General features: G+C 37.6%; 1 protein-coding gene across 5 annotated transcripts in view; it reads right to left on the bottom strand.

The window, feature by feature from the left end:
- Positions 1 to 24,884, bottom strand: part of epha7 (eph receptor A7) — a 121,351-nt gene that overhangs the window by 78,742 nt on the left and 17,725 nt on the right. For all 5 annotated transcript variants that reach the window (XM_030128480.1, XM_030128481.1, XM_030128483.1 and 2 more), the window contains exons 4-5: positions 16,217 to 16,372; positions 2,435 to 2,770 (exon numbers count right to left, since the gene is read on the bottom strand). In XM_030128480.1, the coding sequence (XP_029984340.1) occupies positions 2,435 to 2,770; positions 16,217 to 16,372 (492 nt within the window). The remainder of the gene's footprint in view (positions 1 to 2,434; positions 2,771 to 16,216; positions 16,373 to 24,884) is intronic.

Below are 24,884 nucleotides of genomic sequence, written 5' to 3'. Positions count from 1 at the left end.
TTAAACCATCATTCTATCCCAGGCCTGAACAGATGGACTGGGTCGTCCTGCCTAAAAGAGCAGCTAACCCTGAAGGAATCTGATTAGTTTGGGTTTCAACGAGGAGTCTTAGCAAAGCACAATGGTCTCAAAACTACTGCAAAGGCTCTGCAACTGAAACATCAGGAAATACTGGTGGGAATCTAGTGGGGAAAAAAACCAACTCAAATTCACATACATTGATGATTATCATAATATAGTGTTCATTACTTATTGGAATCAACCAAACAACTAAATCCTTCTTGGACTATTACACTAATTATTGTGTTGTACCATTATAAATGATGCCACTTACTCAAAATAGAAAACATGACACGTTCTTGGCCAAGCACACCACTGTCTTCACAATAGCTAATGGATAAATATTCAGCCGGGTTAAATGAGTAATTGTCTGTTGTCAACATTTCCTGTGTAATTATGAGTGATTCTAAAAGAGCATGTGTTAATTGTTTTTTTTTCCCTTCTATTTTTTTCCTGCAGGTCACCCTCGTGTCCTTGGACGGACGATGCCTTGGCTCATTCCAGAACACGTCTCTGTCAAGAATCAGGCCTCACAAAATACATCATCCTTTGTGCCGTCCTATCCTACAAACATGAACTCACAAATGAACACCTTTCTTTGACTTTCTGTCTCCTACAAAGGCTCAGAAAATGCATTGATCAATTGCTTGATTGATCAGCCACAAGGACTAATGGTGGTGTGGTAATAACTGATGTCAAACGTAATTCACAAGCTCAAAACTGACAAAACTGATGTGATGGGCCTATGTGTGGTAAATCAGCGGTTCGGAGAAAACATTAACCAAGCTCTTCTCTTTACCACCCGGCGTATTTTTAATAAACATTCTCAGAGCAGTATTTTGGGCCAAGTGTATTTCATGGATGCTTGAGCGTGAAAGAGAAATCTTGTTGGATGAATCCATAGAAATAATGAATAAAAAGAGTGTATCAATGCAACATACAGTATTTTAATTAAGCTTTTTTCTTTAGACCCAGCTATAAATATACCTCTCGCTATTAAGGTACCACTGGGAATTGTCATCATTGCTAAGCTTACAGTGTTTGAGACTACAGCACCGATACACGCATGAAATTAATCTGGGTAACATGCATACAGGAAATATTATGGATCGTATCAAGCTATGGTATTAATGCTAATGGTAAGTCATTACCTCAGTTTGCATATGAGAGGTTTTCAAAATTGAAGCGTCAATTGCCAAGTTGCTAATGCTCGAAGATCTCCGAAATGAAGCAAAGACAGAACTCAATGCCAACACATAGACAAACCCTGCTCACTTAGTCTGAATATGAACATTAACCATCAAAGCTTGTACCTCAAGTACAGAAGTGGATTTAACTACCAGCAAAAAAAGTTTTGGGAATCTATTATAGTTCAGGAATACTGAAAAAAACCTGTCTGCTTGTAATATTTCTTAACCAACTCTAAGATTATTTTCTTAGACGGTTTTAAGTCAAGGATTTCAGTGTTTTGGTAGATCATTGGCACATGGGGAGAAAACCCCAGGTACTTAACCCTTAAAGACCTAAAGAGCCTGTGGCAACCAAAAGTACCTACTGATCAAAAATACTTAATAGCTGTTGATCCACTAATTCTATAAATAAATGTAAATAATTGGAGTAAAATGCAATTTGTCATCTTTCGTTCAGATGTTCAGAGGCTCCGTAGTGAACGTGGAAACACCATAATCTTCTACAACATTGATTCACCAATAAAACCCAGGGAGTTTGACACATGACAGTAGATGGAGTCTCTTGTTTTTACATTCAGTTATTGATATCTTTGCTGAAACAGTCACTTTTTCTTCAGTTTTCTCTGTTTCTGATATAATAACCCTCAACCTTAATCTGAGCTTTAAAGAACATCTACATGATCAGTGAATTAAATATAGGAAAATACATAATTTACACTGAAAAATGAAAAATATATGGGATAATATTACAATAAATGATGATAAATTGCTTAAGAAAGGTTAAATAGACAGAAAATTGCAGCAACAAAAAAAATTCCACAAACAACCAAACAGGCCTGATACACTAATCCACGTCTTCATCAATACTCTGAATACCCAGTGTAGTTGTTTGGTCTGAGAGGTTATTTGATAACAATAACACAGAGGTAGCAGTAACAAGAATGTTGCCTGAAAGAACTGGCCAATGACAGGTTTATTCGTCGATACTACTTCCTGTGAGTCAGACTAATAAAGACCATCCTCATCCTTCGGACGGAACCATGCTAGCCATTAATTACAGCATACTTGAGGACAAAATCATGTTTTCATCTTCTAAAACAACTCCAAAAGCAACATTTACTCCACAGAAGCACAATGAGGAAAGCTCTTCCAAGTGAAAGCCAATGTTTTGAATCAACTCTTACCTGCTTGTCCAGTAGCGATGCTAACCGCCGCAAACAGCCTCTGCGTCCGACTCAGGTCTGACACTCCATTGACCGCCTCCACTTCAAAAGTGTAGTTAGCGTGGGCAAGCAGGTCCACGATGGTCACGTAAGTGTCCACTAATCCCGACTGTGCAGGGGAGAATCCCACATTGGGCCCACATGGAACACATTCCTCTGGTTCCCAGCTGCAGCGCCGGCAAATAACCCTGTAGGTGACGTCATTGCGTCCACCGGTGTCGGCCGGCGGGCTCCACTCCAGGCTAACAGTGGTCTGGTTGATGTTGTAGACCAGGTTCTGCGGCGCCGAGGGAGGTCCTGTCAGAGGTGGACACAGAGGAAGCCGGAATTAAATAAGTGAGTGCCAAGGAAAGTGACAGCCCAGAGTGTGCATTGACTGGATCTGTGATTTCACTGTTCTCGAAGAAAGAAAATGTAACACTATGGGACAAGTGAGCTCCAGCCCTAGAGCCAAACACTGACACTCAATTATAATAAGATTCAGATCGAGAAAAAAAAAAATAGTAGAGGAACAGTGAATAGAAGCCAGCTCTGGCAGGAACCAAGGTCAATGTTAGAGTACGGAGCACAGTTTCAAAGGGACAATGTCATGATCATTCATGCCATACAGCTTTATGGCACTGTTTATATGAAACGTTGTTAAAAGGACAGAACCTCCACCTAATGCTTCAATACCTCCTCCATTCATCATTCACACTGTAAATCCTCATAATTATACTGGAAATAATTACAGTGATTATGAGTATTTCTTTACAAGGTTATGTAAAATCATCAGGCTGTCATATTGAGAATAGGGTTTTAAATGACATTCTGGGGTTTATAACATCATAAATATATATATATAAATAAATGTATATATAAATTATATATATAAATATATAAATGATGCTAATGTATTACGTTTTGACTATCATCACAAAAACTTTACTTCACACATTTTTATTAGTAGTTAGTTTGTTTTCAGTCATGTATGCATTTCAAAAGAACAGAAGAAAAGAGAAATAATCCATTTTCACTGCCCGCCTGCTTTATAGCTTAAGCTACACAATACATGGTGTCATGCAGAAAGAAGTAAAAAAATATATATATATGTATTTATTCATTTTTCAATTACAGCCACAACTTTCAAATATAGGTGCATATAGGCTAATGCTTTTTTGAGCATAACAAAGGAAGTACAGTGTTTAAGATTTAAATGAGCACTTTTGTTGTTAAAGTTGAACCCCTTTAACAGAAATATATCTTCTTTTAACTTCTTTTTTAGCTTTTTGTAACATAAATTTGCATCCATCTCTCAACTCATATTTAGTTTCAGACACTATAAAAAACTTGTGCACACAATCTGGTAGTGTTTTGTTTTTTGCTTTAAACATGATTTGCATTGTTCTATACTAAACCAAATCTCTAAACTTCAAAACATGAGAATTTAAAAATAATGGATTAGTATGATCATAATTATCCTACTTTATTTATGATATGTATGGCTTGTTTTTGTTGCAAATAATTTTATCAGTTGTGGTTTTAAAAGTACGTCCCCATAATTCAACACAGTAAGTTAAATAAGGAAGTATCATTACATTTACTTCTTTGTTTTTTTTTTTTTGTTTTTTTTTGTTTTTTGTTTTTCATTTACTTCTTTGTTAATAAAACCAATAAGTCATGTCTGCCTTGACTGATCAGTTTCACCTGTGGAACAATATCCATAATTACCTATAACTGTTAGCGGGCTCATTGGTAAAATAATAAATAACCTACAAAATACCACCAAGAAGTTGTATTGGGCTGGATACTGGTCAAAAGGTAACATGCAGGCATATATACCTTTTACAGCATTAAACTTTGTTAAATGGAGCCTATGCATATGTTCACTTTGCATTGAATTTAGTGTAATATTTCCAGGAAGTCTTGCTTTTTTCTAAATACTTTAATACATGCATTAAAGAGTCACAGGGAGATATTAGCATTCTTTTAGAGTAAGTTTCTTAACAAACTAGTGTATTCATTATTATTAAAACGGTTCGATTAACAATACAATATTCACTAGTGCTGCCTGGTCAACTTGTTTCAACTGCCTCATGTTTTCACAGTTGGTGCTTCATCCAGATGGACCAAAGCTTTATTTACATGGCAGTTGTTAACAGTATAAAATCTGCAGCTGTATGAAAATGATTGAGACGTGGTTACATGGTCAAAGGAACGCCAAGCAGCGAATCAGTAGCGAATCAGAGGCGTTCATTCATTTAGTCGGTGTCGCCGTTTTCCAAAAATACACCACTATCCCAGTTGGAGACTTCAGCTTGTTTTTTTTTTTTTTTTTTTGGGCTTCAAGAGGTATATCACAGAGACAGAGGACACTTAAAGTTAATGTCTTCCAAAAAAAGCTCAACAGAATTTACGACTGAGATTTAGAGCTGGATTATCGCCGCCCTGTAACTGCCATATACAATAACACTTGACATACAATAACTAGTTCCAGGGCATCAGAAGTGCACAGAACCACAGACCATTTCCCTTTAAAACGTCTGCGTAATGGCAAACAGATCAGCTCACCTCATAAAACAATGAATAACAAATTGCTGCTTTAATCTTTCAGATTTCAGGCTGTTGGCTTTTACGGGCCAGATGTTGATATAAATAAACTCCCCCGATGCAATAAAAATTATATGGCCTGTATTCTTTGTTTATGAATGTTTTAAGAACATCTTCATTTTGTTCTCCAGGAGATTTAAACACTTCTGCTTTCTCAGGAAATAATTCTTTGAGGGAATCTTGAGTAGGGGCCTCTAAACTCATTAAATTTGTCACATTAACTAACAAAATAGGTCATGCATATGCATCGGAGCCAAACTGGAATCGCAATATTAGGCTCATTAATACAGCACTTAGTTGTTTTTCCCGTTTGCAGCCATTAGAAGTGAGGGCTCAACAGAGACATCCATATTCATGATTACTGAGGTAAGATAAGGGGCCTACGGAGTCCTGGGAGGATGAAAGAGCCACCTGTGGCAGGTGAAGTGCAGGCGAGTGACGGCTGATAGTGCCACTTGACTTCAGCCCCGGTACCGACACTCGACCCGCATTCTCCATCTTCCTCACGGACAAAAGGGAAGGTGAGTCTCAGCCCAAACACACTTCGACACCCACGTGCATCGGCTCATTCAGCTTGTTTTACTCACACACACACACACCTGCTATACGTTTCATCCGAGCAATTCCATGGCCACCGCAAAGCCACGATAATATCTCATTTTGCTGCTCGTGCCACTCTCATTTGGGTCTCAGGTGCCGCAGATCAAAGCTATGATTTCGTGGCAAGAAGAGGTGAAAGGAAATTAGATGAGCCAGACCCTGGAAGTTTCACATACTCGAAATATTGCATTGCTTTTCTTGCTAAAAAAAAAAAAAAAAGCCCCAATGAAGGCAGAATTGAAAAGGCCAATTATTTTAGAAGTTCAGAAATTCAACATTGCTACTGTTTTCACACGGCAGAGTGTTTCTTAAAAGCTGTTATCATTCTGATAGTGCTGCAAAAGAAACATGACATGAAACAGACTAAACACCAAATTATCTGCTAACTTGTCACTTTAGAGTAGATTAAACTTTGTTGATCCCACAGCAGCAACAGGATAGAGACAAAAATAATTAGTAATAGTAGTAAGTAATAAAACTCTATAGGTTACATACATATTTACATAAGTTAGTTAAATTATTATTATTATTATTATTATTATTATTATTATTTATGTCATTTTTCTGCCTGCAAACCATAATTTGGGTCAAAATCTATGAATCAAAAATACACTGCATCTCTACATTAGGATTATTTTAGTGTTTTATTTATTCCATGGCTTCACATAATGCAGGACTTTACCACCCACATTTTTTATTTTTTATTTTTTAATCTTTTTCCTGTTCTGAGTCATGCTCTGATACTTCTAAGTGCCATGTGTAAACTTTAAAAAGCTTAATTCCATATGAACGTATCGTCCGACACACATAGATTTAAAGCCCTATGATCAGGCCTGTCTGTATCAGTGCAATGGATCTTATCTCCGCATCTGTGGTTTGCAGAAACACACTCAAATGCAACATTTTCTATTCAGGAACTGGGTTGAAAATTTGATGATTCACAATCTACCACACTGTTTTACACAGAAACAAGCCAGGTGTGCAGAGTTATGGAAGTAGGCAGGATCGTTTTTTTTTAAAAATTGCATCACAATGAAAGTTGTAATTCCTGCAATGATGCTACAAAAGAAAGAAAGAAAGAAAGAAAGAACAAGTGGTCTGTAGTTTGTTTTTTTCAGTTTGAAGTATTACTGACTGTCTGTCCTCTTGTCTTTTTCTGCCTTGGCGCCTTTTTGTTCCCCCCAAAATGCTCTGTCTGGATGGAGGAATATGAAACTACCCCCCATCCACCCCCCCCACCCCCCCCACCCCCCTTCACCTGCAGCATGGCTGTCTGTCTGCTCATCCTTATAGCTCAAGGGCTTGTCGCTCTCCTTCTTTGGACTTTTTTTTGCCCAGTGTCTCTCACTCCTCCACTCTGTCTTATCTTCCCCATGTTCCTCTCCTTTCACCCCTCCTTCCAGTCAAGTTTCATTTCACGGATTAGCCTGCCAGAGCCCCCACAGCCTCAAACGTCTCAATCACTCGCTAGCTTCCCTCCAACGCTACCGCTGTGACCGAGCCTGGCTGAGCCTGTGTGGTCGTCTGTTTCTGTTAAATATTCAACATACACGTCTTCTTCTGAAATGTTTGCCATGCTAACAAGGCACTGAAACAGACTGAAACCAAATCTATGATTTAATCGAATAAACAGGCTGCTGTGTTTACAAGTCTTGTTAAAATCTCACTCCTTTAGCATCCACCAGCATTGCATTTAAGGACTAGGGTTAGGATTAGATTTAATTAACTGATGTAGTTATGGTCATGATCCAAATGTAGACTGGCTAATGCATGTATTTTGGCAACTACACTTCTTTAACCCTAACCTTAATCCATTTTAGGACTCCATAGGAGCCATATTTGGACTACAGCTGCAGGTATCAATTATATTTTTCTATTGATTAATCTATCAATTATTTTCTTCGACTCAATTTTATTAAAAAAATAATTTGAACAGACAAAAAAATACAAAACATGTGAAACAGACATATCTGAATATTACAAATAACTTGTTTTTTATTCCAGAACATATATACATATAGATGTAAATATTCATATATACATATATACACACTCCTGATCCAAATTTAAAGACCAGTAGAAAAATTACATGAATTTACATTTTGCACTGTTGGATCTTAAAAGGTTCTAAGTCAGGGGTGTCCAATCCTGGTCCTCGAGGGCCGGTATCCTGCATGTTTTAGATGAATCCCTCTTCCAACACACCTGATTCCCATCATAGGCCTAGCTCTGCAGAAGCCTGATAACGACCATCAGGTATGCTGGAAAGAGGGAAATATCCAAAACATGTAGGAGACCAGCCCTCAAGGACCCGGATCGGACACCCCTGTTCTAAGCAGAGTTTCAAAATGCAAAAAGAAGAAATTGGAGTGCGGCAAAAAAAAAAAATTGACTAAGCAATTTAATGAAAACAACAATTAAACTGAAACAGGCTGTTCATCAGCTGATCAAAAGTTTAAGACCACAGCCTTTAAAAGACAAAATCTATGCAAAAATGTGGATTCAATGTCATTCTGTCAGGTATTCACAGTGTCATGACATCCTAATGGCAAAGGCAAAAAAAAGCTTTCTCACTTTGAACATGGTCGGATTATTGAGCTTCATAAACAAGGCCTCTTGTGATGAGCCGTCACTGCTGAGGTTGGACACAGTAAGACATTTGCATATAGTTGTACATGTTGATGATCTTGACCACCAATAAGTCAGATAATTTTATGCTAGTAAGTAACAGTCTATACTTTGTGTGTAATGTCAATATTTTAGCTTGATATTGGCACAAGTAAGATGTAAGTTTATACAAAGTGACAATGTTTTCCAAATGGAATCAGAAAAAAAAAAGTGTAAAAAACTCCACCCATGGGTACCAGAAATGTCAGGTACCTGACGTCAGTTTGTTTGTGACCCATAACATGAGACACAACAGTTACATTTAGAACTGCAACTATCAGTTATTTCTGTAATCAATGAATCTACCAATTATTTTCTTCAATTCCATCAAATGATTATTTGAATTCACAAAAAAACTGTAAAAATGTGAAACAGACATGTCTGAAAATGACAAACAACTTGTCCTTTACTTTTGAACCAGCTGAAACAGCAACCACAAAAAGTATAAAGCTAAAGGATATATAAAATATATATATATATCTATATAGAAATAACAAAAACAATAACAACAGTATAAAAGTATACATAAAAATATCTATAGATATAAAGAACAAACAAGTCCGATGACGTCTACGAACAATATGTGCACTGCAGTCTTCAACACATTTGGGTCCTACTTACTAACTTGCTCACAACTTAAGACAGAACAAACGTACAACTTTTTGTTGATCCTGGCGTCATGTGTGTCGCAATAAGCGTCCGTGTGAAACACAACAGCGGAACCATGTTTAGCAGCGGCAAAAGTAAGGAAATGCGGCTTTGATTTAGAAAAACTGTAATAGAGAAAATTTGTTTTTAATCAAGTTCTACTTAATTGATTACTCATTTCAGCTCTTGCTTGGAATGATGTCATTTAACTTTCTTTAGCCAAACGTTAAACACAGAAAATAGAAGTTCCCTTGTGAATTTAGTTTAGCATGCATTGTACCCTTTTTCATCTATTCTAAACCTGACTGTAACTGTAACGTCCATTACAAAAGTACAAGTTAACATAGATATAACACCCTACTACATCAAAAACATAGTACGGTAGCTGATCATTTTAGGTCATGATTCAAAGCCCATCTCAGCGCTGTGTAGAGTTGTGAGACCTGAGTAAATCCAAGCTTAGGAGAGAAGAATCCAGCGCTTATCGGCCTTGAGAGGAGCTCGGGGCGGCCTTAACCCTCCACAGCCTATTAGCCGGCTGTGCTCTAATTGGGGAGCTGTGGGGAGGGGGATGGTGGGGGTGAGTGCTATTCAAATGGCCCATGAGGTAATCCTCACTTTACAAATGTGTGTTGTGACCCCGTGACCCAGCTTCTAATGATGTGGCTACAGCAAAAGAACCTGGACCAGCAAATCCAGGCACGAAGACTTCGAAGAGGAAGGATTTTTTTTCCAACTGCTGCTGCTACTGCAGTTACCAAATATTCAATACTACACTGAATTCAATATTGAAATTGCTACTTGCACAAAATGTGTGCTGCAAGCTAAAATTCCACTTCAGACTTGTCTCTGGAGAACGTGTGATGGCACATGGGCAGGAATAAAACATTGCAGGAAAGAATCACCACGACAGCAGAAGAACATTATGCACATTTTGTGCACCTCCGCTGCTGGGAGCTTAATATTTTCACTGATTCTGATTCACAGAGAAATATATGCAAAAATATACCCAAAGGAAGTTCCGAAGCTTGATGAAAGTGCTGTGGAATACAGTCGGTGCTAGAACAATGACAGCAGCTATCAATGGTCACACTATGACTGATGCCGATACAAAAACTCTGCAGAAATCCTTTGAATCTTGTTGTGAGGGAACAAGTTACAGAAAACATTATTTGCATTTGCTGATCTAAGTGTGATGTGGATGAAACAGACTGTAATTTATATCAAATATACATATACATGATTATGACCTAGCCAGTAAGCTTCTACATTTGGATTACACCAAGTACTGCAGACATATGTTTAATAGCCAATTAGCTAACGGTAATTTTTGACAAGATTTCTGTGTTAATTTGTTGTATAATAAGTAGTGAGGACGAATAAAACGTTATTAACCCTTAAAGACCCACACCTATTTTTGTCACAACTTTTAAATAATTGTCTTCTCTTTCCCAAGTGATTTATCACCTTTTTTAAAACATTATCCTCTGAATTTTGCATTTTTCAATAAAAATCATGTATTTTCCTACATTTCATTCACTGATCATGCAGATGTTCATTAAAGCTCAGAGTAAATTCAAAGTTTATTAGATCAAAACAGAGAAAACTAAAGGACACATAACTTTTTCAGCAAAATAAATCATTTACTCAGCATAAAAACACATGTCTCCATCCACTGCCATTTGCCAACCTCCGTGGGTTTTACTGGTGAATTAATATTGTAGAAGGTGACATGTTTCCATGTTCACTACAGAGCCTGTGAATGTGCAAATGGCTCATATCTGATGACCATGAAAAGATGACAAACTACATTTTACACCAATTATTTACATGTATTGATAGGATTAGTGGATCAACAGGTATTAAACATTTTAGATCAGTAGATGCTTTTGGTCGATGGTGGATGTTTGGGTCCTTTATGGGTTAAAGAATAGTTCACCTTTCCTTAAGATCGTGTCTAGAAAGTGACCTTAATATATGAAATGAAACAGAAAATATATAAAGTTTTCCTTTCAGTCTAAGTGCAACGTCTGATTGAACGGAACAGGGATCAGGGCCCCTCAGATTATCTTCGGCCCCAGACCCCCTGATGGGTTAATCCAGTCCTGGCCTGAGTATATGGGAACAGGGTGACACTGCTCCACAGGATTAAACAGGCTGTAACAGGGAAAAATGGGTTCCGTATTGGTTCCAAACTCAAACCTAACCTGCAGGAGGATTTGGCATTTCAACAAATCTGGATGTGAATTTCAGCCTGACAGGAAAACAGTTTAAGATACTGAACAGACTGGTTCCAAGGCCCCTTCCTCAGTCCCCCTTCAACTCCTGGCAGGACAGACCCCCTCCCTGTCCGATGTCAACTTGTTGAGGTGGCACATTTTTAAAGGGGGGGGTTGAAGGCAGGGGGAGGCGACTGCCCTTTCAGTGCCTACAGCATACATCACTCACAGCTGTTGTATGATTGATGCCCCCTCCCCAACCTGTCAACAGCTCTGGTCAATGCCCTCCCTCCAGAGATATGCTCCCCAATACCCAGGCCCCCAAATATCTCATTTTCCTCTCAAGTTTGCATATGAATGGCCTGGACAAACCCTTTAAAAACAAAAAACGCCGCCCCCCCCACCCCCACCCCACCTCCAATCACACATTCCACAGGGGGAAAAGATGCATTCGGATGCTGTGTTGTTGGAAACTTCTTCCCTCATCTTTATTCAGAGTAGATTTAGCTTTTCATGTCTGTATATTACATCTTCATCTCATTTCCTGTCAAATCCTCATAGACATATTCTTAATCTCCATCTCACTGGTCTACACTATGGTCGCTTTACAAACCCCTATTAAAAAAAAAAAATCTGTCAATCAAGATATTTGTTCAGGCAGTGCAAATTCATTTTCAATTACTATTCACTTCTGCTCTGGATAAGACTTGAAAAAAAAGGAAATCACAGTGACTATTGGTCACACTGACTTAATCCCACGATGAATGAGGAAATGCACGTCAGGATGGCGTCGCAAAAATTGTACCGGGTAATTGAGTAGGAAGGCAAAGCTAAGTTAAAAATACATATTTACATATAATGGTATGGGGTCATCAAGTGTAGACCCCTAGTTAATGAAAATGAATAATGGAAAGTGTGCATTAGGCAACTTCAGTAATTACGGAGTGACTTGGCCAAGGTGAAGGCAGCAGCCAGAGGACACGCAAAGAAACAGGAACTTTTTCCTCCTTTTCTGCTGCTGTTGGTGAGTCCTACCCTTGATCAGGGGGAGATGTTAGAGCACAGCGTTAACAGACGATTAGGATGGTTGGAGAAGTGAGTAATGGACCTGTCTTTGAGAACAGGATCTGTTTCGTCGCCCTCGTGCTGCACTCAAAGATTGGTGGTTTGTGGTCATTGGCTGCTCTTAGGTCAGCTTAGCCTTAATTCTGTCCTTGTCGGTGTCAGATGGTGAAGGAAACAAGTTAAAAAGATGAATCTGGGGGCAAGAGCATCGGACTGGTCGTATCTAAGTAATTCAGTAATTCTAGTGGCATTCTACACACAACTGGACTCAAAAAGCTCTGTTTATTGTCTCCTTATTACAGGATAATCATTTACATTTCCAAGAGTCAGTGATTTCAGAGTTATACTTTTGGGCCATCAAATTCCTCATTTATTATTTTTTTTAACCTTTATTTCACCAGGTAAAAAAAACAGCTCGTTAAGATTAAAAATATCTTTTTCATTGAGATTAAAAGCCTCTTTTGCAAGAGCACCCTGGCCAAGACTGCAACACACTTATAAATAGACTACACTGTGGCATGCTACATGCTAAACTTGGCATAAGTATATGTAATGTTTGTACTGTTATGTCAGTAGCATTTATTGAACGTTAGCTAGCAACAGCTAACATTATCACAAGCTACTACCAAAATAAGTCTGACCCTATGAAACCCCTGACTAAGAAATTTAGGTCAAGTGTTACCATTTCAACTTCAAGCTGTAAAGCAAAATAATTCTAGCTGAACATAGCTAATGTGACCAAAGCTATGACCAAAAAGAAAGCCTGTGATTGTACCGCAAATAGCAAAGGTATGTTTTGTTGCCGATAATTTTAATATTTAGTTTATTAAACATAAACCAGTGTAGTTTTTCAAAACCTCTTAAATTCACTTAACGTTACATGGTACTACAAGAATAACTTTGGGAAATCATTATCAAATTTTTACTCCAACCTTTAATGTCTGAAAAAGTCACTGTATTTATTTGTTTTTAATGTATATAACCTCACTTTAATTCATGCCATATAACATAGTTAAGATCACTACAAACTACTACCATAAGCCTGACTCAAGAGGGAAAACAAAATAATGTCCTGAACTTTGCAGGAGTGTTTTCTTTCTAATGATTTCTGGCTTTAATTTTTTTTTTTTTTTTTTTAATTATTATAAGTTACATAGCTTTACTATAAATATGAGCTAACAGGAGCTAACATTTCTAGAAGCTACTATCAGACTGAATCTAGCAAGAAAACTTTTGAAGGTACAGAACATCACTAAAGCTTAGTTTGTGGTTCATATTTCAACCTTTAATTGTAAAAATAAAAAACAAAAAAATTAATGAGCCAAGTTTCACTGCCTCAGTTTACATAACACCTAACGTTAGCTAATATTTCCATGAGCTACACCCAGAACAAGCTATGAGAAGCAGGAAAACCTCAGTCTGTACTGAACCACTTCTTATTAGTTCAACCAGTGTGGACCTGTCATGTTTTTATGCCTCACTTATAACCTCCTAATGCCAGTAACATTTGAAAAGTCACAGAAATTCAAGTTGCTGCTAATGCTAGCACTACATTAGCATTAGCCTTTTGGACCACCCATCATCAATTACAGTCTTAGATGTTTCACCTGCATTTTATTGTCTACCATTTTATTGCACACTTTAACATTGTTGGTCATTTTCCTGAAGTAGTACAAAAGCTATATTTAAAAAACAAAACAAAAACGTGAATTAAGTGTGCAAATATTTGTAATTTCCACTTGCACAGCCCTGAGACAAAACATGATGATTCACTAACTTACATGCACTAAAAATCAACGTAGAAAAATGCTTAATGGTCAACTAATGTGCGTTGGAAAATCATTCTAAATAAAGGATGAATCTTTTATATGAGAACTTGTTCAGTGTGTCCTAAGTCAAATATATTTCACAATTAATATGTTTTATCTTATGATGCTGTAACAGATAATTCTCCCAAAAAGGTTTATGGAGGAAAAAAAACTTACATGAAACCCAGGAACATGCTACGGTAATAAATGGTGGATATTTTAAAATAAACGTGAGTATTTTGTCGGGCAGGCAGAGACAGATATGTTGTTCAACCAGCTGCATTACGTACACTCATAAACGACAAAGAGGCAGTTTTTCATATGATATGTACAGCAGTAAATCCAAACTCGAATCCTTATAATCCTCTTTTTGATTCTCTGATTTAATGCATAGACAAGCCAATGCAGCTCTATAAATTCCATTATTTGCATAACATCAACAGTAGTTTTCTCACCACAACACACACACACACACACACACACACACACACACACAGACACATTAGGGATTCTAACTTGGCCTAGTTTGGGCGTATGGGAAAAAAAAAACGGCAGCGGCACTGCTCAGGATGTGAGCGATACATGCTGATTTCACTGCATATTCATAGTAGTTGATGTCACTTTAAACCAACAAAAAATGGTACTAAATATACAACAGCATTCTGTAATGTTATCTGTTCTATTTCTTTAAAAAAGACTGTCACAGTTCGGTGTTTGTCACATGGATGACGCAGGATTCTGATACATAATCAGTAGAATGAAGACACCCAGATAAGGTATACAGGGTATGTGTCGAGGTGGTGTTTAGCTCCAAAGATAAAGGCAACGATGCTGTTGTAGCTGAAGGCAACAGGAGGGGGAAAAAAAACACAACAGCGCTTTAAAATTTCTTTGAAATGGATTTCAACAACTAGAGTAGTCAACACATAGACAGCAAAATGTATTTATTTATTCGGCAACAGGTCATTAGTGACGTCATGCACTTTTGTTTAAGGAAAGAAAAATGTTTATTTTATTGCTGACTGCAACTCTTGAGTATTTAGTTGTTTAACAAAGTTTGTTAGGCACTGGAATTGGAAATGCACAAAAGTGTATTTTGTGCATAAGGGTAAAAAAGGATTTTATTTGTTGAATATTGAATCGGGCTGCAACTAATGACTATTTCATTATTGTAACAACTAGACAACAAGTTAAATTAAAGAAAGGCTCTTATTTATATTTATTGCACCAATAAAACATATTTTCTTTCCTTTAACAAAAACATTTTGTGAATGTCAATTAGAATGCATAACATTACATTATTTTATAGTATATTTATAGTATTGTATTGCAGCAATAAAACAAACATTTTCTTTAAGGAAATATTTTTCCTTAAACAAAAGTACATTTTGTGCATAATATTACATGTAATGTTATGGTTACAGTTGATGACAATGCTGTCATTGATGACCTGTTGACTACTAAGTTAGTCATCGACTAATTTTGCTGTCAATTATTTATCGATTAGTCAGCTAATCGACAAATTAGTTAGCTACCATAGTACTGAACATTGAATTTGTTGTTCCCTATGCATTCTAATTGTTGTGCACCCAATGTTCTTGTTAAAGGAAAGAAAATGTATTTATTGCTGCAATAAATATAAATAATGGCCACTGTTTTTTTGTTTTTTGTTTTGCAGTTGATAATCTGAGCAGTCGACTAGTTGTTACAGTAGCCGATGACGAGTCGACTATTGAAATAGTCATTAGTTGCTGCCCTATTTGGAAACAAACACGTACACCTTTTTAAGTTTTCTGTGTAAATAAGCCATCGACGGCTGTATCATAACTGTTCTACTGTCCAGGACAAACGAACACACACAGGCCTCAGCCAAGGCTGCTGAATGGAATTACAATCTTTCAGATGGGAAACGGCAAATTGCTCCTCTCATCATTAGCAACCGACTAACACACAAAACAGACATGAAAGCCTGCAAACGTAATTATAATGACAAACTGGGAACAGAGGGAACTGCAGAAGAACACATGTGGGCTTCATGACACAAGTATAGTGGGGAGTGTGTTTTCACCCCCAGTGTGCATGCATGGCTGTAGTCCGTCCACGCTGTGTATGTGCATGTGTATGTGTATGTGTATGTGCTGACTTACTGGTGCAGGCGACTGACGGCGGGTCGGACAGCGCTCTGTAGTATCCATCCTCACAGTCGCAGCGCCACGATCCCTCGCGGTCATTGAAGCTGTGCGCCGGACAGCGAGAACACTGAAGGTCCTGGGACGAAGACTTGTAGAAACCACGACCACATGCTGTAGAAAAGACGACAGCGGCAAAGGGAGGTGAAAAAGATGACCCAGAGTTCATTTTATACCCTCACAATCATTGTTTCATTGCTCAAGGCTGAAAAATTGTAAGAAAAATGTGCAGAGTTTGGATAGAGACTCCTGAATAACCCACGTGTGTTTAGCAGCCCCATTAATCATCATGATTTGGACAAACTGCAATATGGATCAGAAGTATGAAAATAAGACAGATGTGCTTTACCGGAGGCAGAGACAGAAATTCAGCATTAAAACAAAAAAATTTACACAAAGAAGACTCAACAGCAGGAGGATTCTTAGCTTTGTTTCCCATTACACTATATTTTTATGCTTATGGCACAGAAATGAATCAACTCTCATCACATTTGTTACGTATGAAATATTTGTTTCCATGTGTTTTTTTCTCTGGGATGAAAACTTCCCAAAGAAGGAAAGACACCAAAAAAGTCACTGTGTTTCAGTTTCAGTATAATGTTGTTTTTTTTTTTTTTTTTTTACATTAAACCGAAAATGTCATAGCCGTCCTCCACACAAAGTGGAGAGCTGTACAACTTAGTTCTTTTTTCTGGTTTCAAAGACACAAACACAAATTCATTGTTTTCTATATTATTATTTTGTTTGGTTATTCTTTAAAATTCTTTAAAAAGTTATTTTGCAATTTTCACTTAAAAAAAAAAAAGTGAGTCTATGAAAATTTCAAGCTACTGTAAAATCCAGCATTTCAGGCAGCAACAATCAAAAAAACTGAAATCCTGCAGGAACTGACTGGTTCATTGGTTAAATATGCCAGTTAGTTGTATATCTTGATAAATATCTGCTCCAAAGATTACAGGCTAGTACTTGAACTTCTCAGTACTTACAGATAAGTTGAGCCCCACATTTAATTTTGCCCCCAGATTAAAAAAACCCAAACCAAGAAAATACTAAAATGTACAATTCACTGTGTTTTTTAAGTGTCATTTATATACTGCAATTAGATTATATTTTAAATTAGAAAACCACTCTGAGAGCGCAGACCTCCGCCGAGGCAGATCAGTGCCCCCCTGATCACCACCAAAATTTAACCATTTGTTCCTTGTGCCAGTATCAACATTTCCTGAAATTGTCATCCAAATCCATCCTTAACTTTTTGAGTTATCTTGCACACGGACAGACAGACAGACAGACAAACCAACGCCAGCAAAAACATAACCTCCTTGGCGGAGATAATGAACAATAAGGAAAAAATACCCAGACGTAACAACCAAACCAAACTGATTCATTGAGTTAATATGACAATATGTGAAAGCTCTTTGCATACATTGCTAAATAGATCTAGGTTTATTCCACTGGATCAGATTCTATAATAGTAATTCAATTATATGGACTAGGAGCGAGTGGGAACCACATTGAATTTGGCCCCCAGGCCCCTGAATCTGTTCTTACGGCCATGCTGGTTTGGAAAAGATTCACATTATTACACAACTCAAAGCAAAAAATAAAGATATCTATGGGCTTGATGTTATTTACTAAAGCTCAGCTAAATCAAGTTCACACATGATTATATCTGCTGATGATCTCAGCAGTCATTACAACTCACTGGCTGTCTCTGGGAGAGTGTTTTACTTCGCAGCTGAATTCCCATCATGAGGAGGGCATGACAGAACAAACAATTGCGTTCACATCCTTGAAGCAGCCGGCAGTTGACTGAACCTTTCCCCCCTCGGGCTTCATCAACAGGCTGAGCCATGATACTACGCTGCAAATATCATGTACAGGCAGTAGGAAAAAAAAATGCAACCTCTCACTTTGAGGGGAGAATAACAAGGCTATTTTTATTCTGATGAATCCTCAGGTCACCAAAGGGGTCTACCTTGTTTATAACAGCGTCCTATCTGTGAGCGAAGACATTCTTCAGTAAAGTAAAGGAGATAAGCCCATATATTGAGCACAAACACATGGATCATTTCAACATTTACCTTTGACCAAGCAGCTAAACAAAGCCGACGACTATTTTATCAGAAAGACTTCATGTGCGGGTCCCAAAAAGTCAAAACACAGAGGAATGACAATGACAGCCAACAGATCTGAGGGATTTGGATCGCCTCACAAGCCAATGTTTAAGTATTTTTGTGGTGATGTCAAAAGTAATTTCTCTCTACATTTAAATATTACCAAGTGATTTATCACCATTTATTACACTAGTATCCTTTACATTAATTTTCATTGAAAATCTGGTATTTTCCTATATTTCATTTACGGACCATGTAAAGGTTAATTAAAGCTCAGTAAATTCAAAGATAATTATATTAAAACAGAGAAAATTAAAGAAAACATGACTATTTTCAGAAAAATATATCATTATATATCACTCTACGTAAAAACAAGCATCTACAGCCACTGTCATTTGTCAAACTACATGGTTGTTTTTTCCATGTTCACAACAGAGACTACAGATGCATCTGAAAAAGACGTGATGCTGCTGAAAACACTGACAAACTGTACTTTATCTGAATTATTTACATGTATTGAGAGGAGCACTTAAACATTTTAGATCAGTAGATGCTTTTGGGTCTTTCAGGGTTAAACAGCAGTAGTAAAGTGATTGGTCTATTTTAGCCTCCAAGCTAGTGGCTAATCTGCATTGACTGGCTGTGTGTGCAAACTAAAACTAAGCCTGGTAGAAATGCTGCGATCTAGGCCACATGATTCCTTAAACAATCGGCAAGAAAATCTACTTGGGTAAACAGCTCTGCATATTTTCAATTTATACCCAAAATGCATTTTTCATCAACTACTGAAGGGGAAATAAGCAATATAGGTTCAGGTGCTACTGCTATATTATCAAAGTAAATGAGCTAAATGTTGGCCACCTCTTACGACAGGATGAGAAGAAAGCAGGTTTTCTGGTTTTAACACTTACTCTGCAGCATACATCGGAGGCTATCCCTGTTTCAGCGACATGAAAGCCCTGTCATTCTCCATTTATTGCGCTGCCACTGCCTCATGAAACAAGAGCTTTTTTTCTTTCAAGAGGAAAAAGACATGATTTTATCTCTAATCCGTCTTTACCTTTTCCAGCTGGTAATTGAAAACAGAGCCACGAGGAGGCTGCGATCAGCGAAGGCCGACCGAGAGGAAACAGGAGAGCCCACATGTTCATGGTTCTGCTTTTACATATATATATAGGCCTATATGTACGGCCTGATGAGCGATAACAGTGGACAAACAGCATCCCTGTCCCATTCCGTATCTGTGTAAACACTCCCCACTTGAATGATGATAATGAGGCTGAAGGGCTTCCTCCAGCAGGTTGAAGACCAGCTCCATCCCGTTGAAGACACCACGTCATGGCTGTTTAAACTCTCTGATAAGCAGCCGTGTCTGTTTGCCTTTGGGTTTTTCTCAGAGCTCATCTGCTGGGTGGCCGCGACGTGGAAAGGGATAGACCGCCGTCTCCCATCGAGACCACCACCCAGAAAACGACAGGGATACGCAGCTGCAAGATTAGAAACTCTGCTTGGATGGACGACAGCTTTAACAAAATAAACAAGATAAAAAAAATCAATCTGGTCTAAATTCTATAGAGCTGTGAAGGAATGAGTTTGCATTTCACGACTTCTCATCCCTCGTCTTGATGTCAATGTTTTTTTTTGGGTTTTTTTTTTTTATGACTTTCGATGAATGAATTTGATGCTTGTAGACAGTTTAGGGTAGAATACAATACTGAACTCATGAATCTCAAACCATTAACCCATAAAAGACCTGGAACTATTTTTCATGGTGACCTCAAAATTAATTTTTCTCTCCATTTAGCCTTTCTAAATAATTTGTCACCATTTATTATAACATTATCCCTTGTATTTTTCATTTTTCAATATAAATCATGTATTTTCTTACATTTAATTCATAGATCATGTAGATGTCCATGGTGTTCAGAGTAAATTCAAAGGTTACATCAAAACAGAGAAAACTGTATAAAAATTTACTTCCACCAAAATATATCATCCAGAATTACATACTGCCTCTTTAACCCATAAAGACTCAGAACTACCTTAGTGGTGACTTTCAAATTAATTTTTTACTCAACATTTAGCCTTTCCTCAGTGATTTATGACAATTTATAACAATATTATTCTCTGTATTTTGTTTTTTTTTTCAGTGTTAATCATGTATTTCCCTATATTTAATTTACTGATCGTATAGATGTTCATAAAAGTTCAGAGTATATTCAAAGGTTATTATCTCAGAAAAGAGAAAACAAATCTATCATTAACTGAACATAAACCAAGTGTTTCCGTTCATTGTCAAACTTTATCAAACTCCATGAGTTTTACTGGTGAATCAATGTTGTAGAAGATGACAGTGTTTCCACGTTCACTATGGAGCCTCGGAACATCTAAATGGGTCATATCTGATGATCATGAAAAGACGACACACTGCATTTTACACCAATTATTTACATATATTGATAGAATTAGTGGATCAACAGGAAACGTTAATGTAGAGAAAAATTCACTTAGAAATCGACACAAAATTATCTCTGGGTCTTTACTAGTTAATCCCAGAAATGTTTCAAAGATTAAACATTTTCTACATATAAATATGTGCAAAATGTCTAAATTCTACAAAACTGTTCCAGGGAATGGAAGGAACATTTAGTATGAAAAACTTTGTTAATTAGTAATATCATTGTTTAAAAAAAAAAAAAAAAGTTTCTTATTGAAATGGATGGATCTGGCTCGGGGTCAGTATTTTCTCTTCAGATAAACCTACTGAAGTCAACACAACATAAAACTGTCTCTCAGTGAATCGCTCATGTGTGAGGATGCTGAAGGTTAAGATCAATTTTGATACCATTTACTACCTGAATGATCATGTGGCTTCCTGACCTGGATTTCATGTTCCCATATCCCAGGATTTACTCAACAGTGCACAATATTATTACATCTGATAGAAATGATAAGACATGAAAAATAACAACCGTGTTCTTAAAGTTCAGAATCAAAACACAGCTCGTTCTCTTTGCTTTCTTTAGCGCCAGCCCTTGTGTTTATCAGTGCGTCTGACGGTGTTTACAGAGGCAACAAGGCGTCAAACAAGGCCTCAGAATCCGACGCTGAACGACAGAGGCAGCTAAGTGTTTGCTCAGCGCTCCCCACCACTGGCAAAGCATTGACTGACAAGTACAAACACAGCTGTCCCGGGTCGGCATTCCAGTCCCAGCGGCAGAACCACTGCTCACTGCCGGGCTGGTTCTGATCCTGGAACCAGACACTGAAGAGACTCTTGCACTACAAAATTCTCTGATAGCGAATGAGAGGTTCTCAGTCGACCATCCCTGATGCAACACTTTCCTTTCAAGTGGAAATATCTACAAAGCAATTACACTGTCGGATCAGTCAGTGGCCCTTTTACCTGACATAATGACTGGGGCACAAACATGTTAGGGCGCCGCACAAAACCTTTACAACTGACAACGACTTTGACGAGAGGACTTGCAGCACAACGTGTAATTACATTTGTAAGGACGAAGTGTGTAAGAGTCAGTCCGTTTATGTAAGTCTGCTTCTTCCTCTGGCGCTGATAAAGAGCCACTAATGGCTTGTGCTTATTGACACGAGCTCCGTTGGAAAAGCTCGGTAGCAGAGGACACAACAGCCGACTTATTTAGAGAAATTAGTCGACCCTTTGAGAAGCGGGTTGAGGTTAAGAAAAAAAGCACAGACAAGTCCTCTATGGCAGCTCCTCTGCAGGCTTACAGAGGCAGCATCTGTAATTTCCTTCCAGTGGTCGTGCACTTTCATGCAGTGATGTGTGGGGGGACAAGCTGCAGTCAGCAGTTTTATACAGAGAGGAAGAGGAGCCTGAGAAAGGAAAAGGTCCTCAGAGTCATGGATAGAGATAATCGAACGCCCCTGTGACGATGGCGTCTCAATCACAGCAGACTTTGGCCCGCAGAGTAAAACAAAGTCTCCTTATCTTTTGCCGACATGCACACACACTAAAATTGGGAATAATGGATTTCTATATTTTTCTAAGAACATAGTTTGTTTCTTTTTCCTGCAAGCTGAGCTTCTTAACATTCTTGAATTACTTCCAGTTTCTCTCACGCTTTGGCAAAGTCATGACACTGTGGGTGAGGGACAGGGAGGGGGACGGGGAGAGGGGGGATTACTCTTATATGACCGTCTGACAAATCCCTTATTGGCCAAACTAGGAAATAATTCTTTGCCTTGTCTGGGATGAATATGATTGGGGCTGAAACGACTAGTCAACTAATCGATAAATAGTTGACGGCAAAATTAATCGATGACTCATATATTCATTGTCAGGTCACTAGTGACATCATGCACTTTTGTTTGAGGGAAAAAAAATGTTTATTTTATTGCTGATTACAAGTATGAAGTATTTAGTTTAGACACTACATTTGTTATGCACAAAATTCACTTTTGTTTAAAGGAAAAAACTGTTTCATTGTTGCTTCAATATTTGTTGAATATTGAATCAAATATTTCTTTAACAAACTTTGTTATGCATTCTAATTGCTCTGCACTAAATTTTCATGTTAAAGGAAATTAAATATATTTTATTTCTGCAGTAAATATAAATAAGAGCCATTGTTTTGTTTCGTATTGTTTTTTGCAGTTGATAATTTGACTAGTCGCTACAGGGGTCAAAGACTAGTAATAAGTAATAGTAATTAATATACACTGCCCGGCCAAAAAAAAAAAAAAGTTGCACACGCAATATTTCACTGCACCACCTTTGGTTTTAATTACAGGAAAAAATGTGAAATTTTTTTGCCACATAATGCTTACGTCGTGTCACACCAAAGTTTATAATATTTTTTCCATCCATAGTTGCATTAATTTTTAATTACTGATGGAGAATCGGACCACTGCATCAAGCCTCCATCACATCCCAAATTAGAGTCTGGACTTAATGGTGGTGCAGTGAAATACTGCATGAGCGACTTTTTTTATGAAATAGTCATTAGTTGCCCTACAAACTAAAAAAGAATTCTGTCCCTTCTCTGTTGATAGTATGATAGTACTTTTTTATTAAGTTATTCTTGTGCATTTGCTGAGAGATTAGGTTCCAAAATTGATACTGGCATTTTCTTTTGTGATTTGCAAGTTTTCAAGTAAATAGGATAGATTATTAAATCTTTATATTTTCGGAGTCACGACAGAAATATCTGTGGTGTTACAACAGAACTTTAACACCAACTATGAAACATCCTGGGGTTGGGCTGCTATGATATATTTCAGCGTCATTGTCATCATCATGTTTGCATGTGCAATAGTTACACCGCAGGATGTGTAACATCAAGTGAGGCAAATTAACTCCAGCTCGTCATGCTGTAACTCGCTTGCTGCTTAATGCTAAAAGCAAACTTGCATGATTTTCTCTGTGACTAATCTAAAAGAGAGGTCTGTCAGACAAAACATGATTTACTCACATTTAATGGTTCTTGGATACACAGACTTTGTTGGTAATGAGTGTTTGCCATTACTGTATTTCTACTAAACTGCAGAGGCTCATCATAGCTTAATTTGTTTGTATTGTTTTTTTAATGAACCAAAAGTAGTTACATATTTGTCATGATAATCCAAAAGCTCTCCAACTTTGTATTTTGCATCATTCCTTCACTATTGCATCTAGGATTACTAGTTCAGATGACTTCTGCAGTCACCAGCAGCTCAAAGAGATTATCGTAATAAGTTTCAGTTATCAATTTTTTTCAGCAGCAAAACACACTTACTCAAAATCCTACAGATTAACAGAAAAGCAGAATTCTCTCAGAATTACCATAAATGCAGAGAAAATGTTACAAATGCATTGAAACCAATTACACAGCTCTGAAGATCAAGAATAGATAGTCTGCATTTTTTTTCCCTTTTATTTTTCATGCAGATGTTCCACACTGCAAAATTATTCCAAAGAGATTAATTCTATCCAAATAGACTTAATACAATACTCTGATTTCCTGGGGGGTTCTTAAAGTCATCTCATATACGGAAGGAAAAAAAAAAACATACATTCCAGTGCCAGTTTTTTTCCCCAATATCTTGCAGCCCTGATTCTTGGTGTCCTCTATTTACACTTAAGTAGGTGCCAGCATGGATGTATGTTTTGAAGAAGCTCTGGCTGCCAAGAAAAGTCCACAAGGTCATGAATATATTTTTAGCTGTACATGGACATCCGTGAAGAGTTTTGCATATGTCCTCATGGACATGGAAAGCAAGATACACACTTTCAAGTATATGTGGAAAGTATAATTTGTGTTTTAGATGTCAGAAAATGTCACAACATTGGTGTTTGAATCAAAAACCTTCAAATGATGCCCTGTCTCAGCAGTCAGAGAAGCTGCAAAACAACAACCCGCCCTTGCTCTTGCACAAATCCAATCAAGGTTACTGTCCTCATTACGACGGACCGTGGAGGCGACTGGTCTAAGCATTGAGCAGCTGGAATATCCAGCATCTCTTCATCTCTTCTGCCTCCATCCTGCTGT

Source organism: Sphaeramia orbicularis, chromosome 24 (assembly GCF_902148855.1).
Source record: "Sphaeramia orbicularis chromosome 24, fSphaOr1.1, whole genome shotgun sequence".
NCBI lineage: Eukaryota > Metazoa > Chordata > Actinopteri > Kurtiformes > Apogonidae > Sphaeramia > Sphaeramia orbicularis.
Note: the sequence above shows the minus strand (reverse complement) of the source record. Positions and strands in the feature narration are given on the sequence as shown.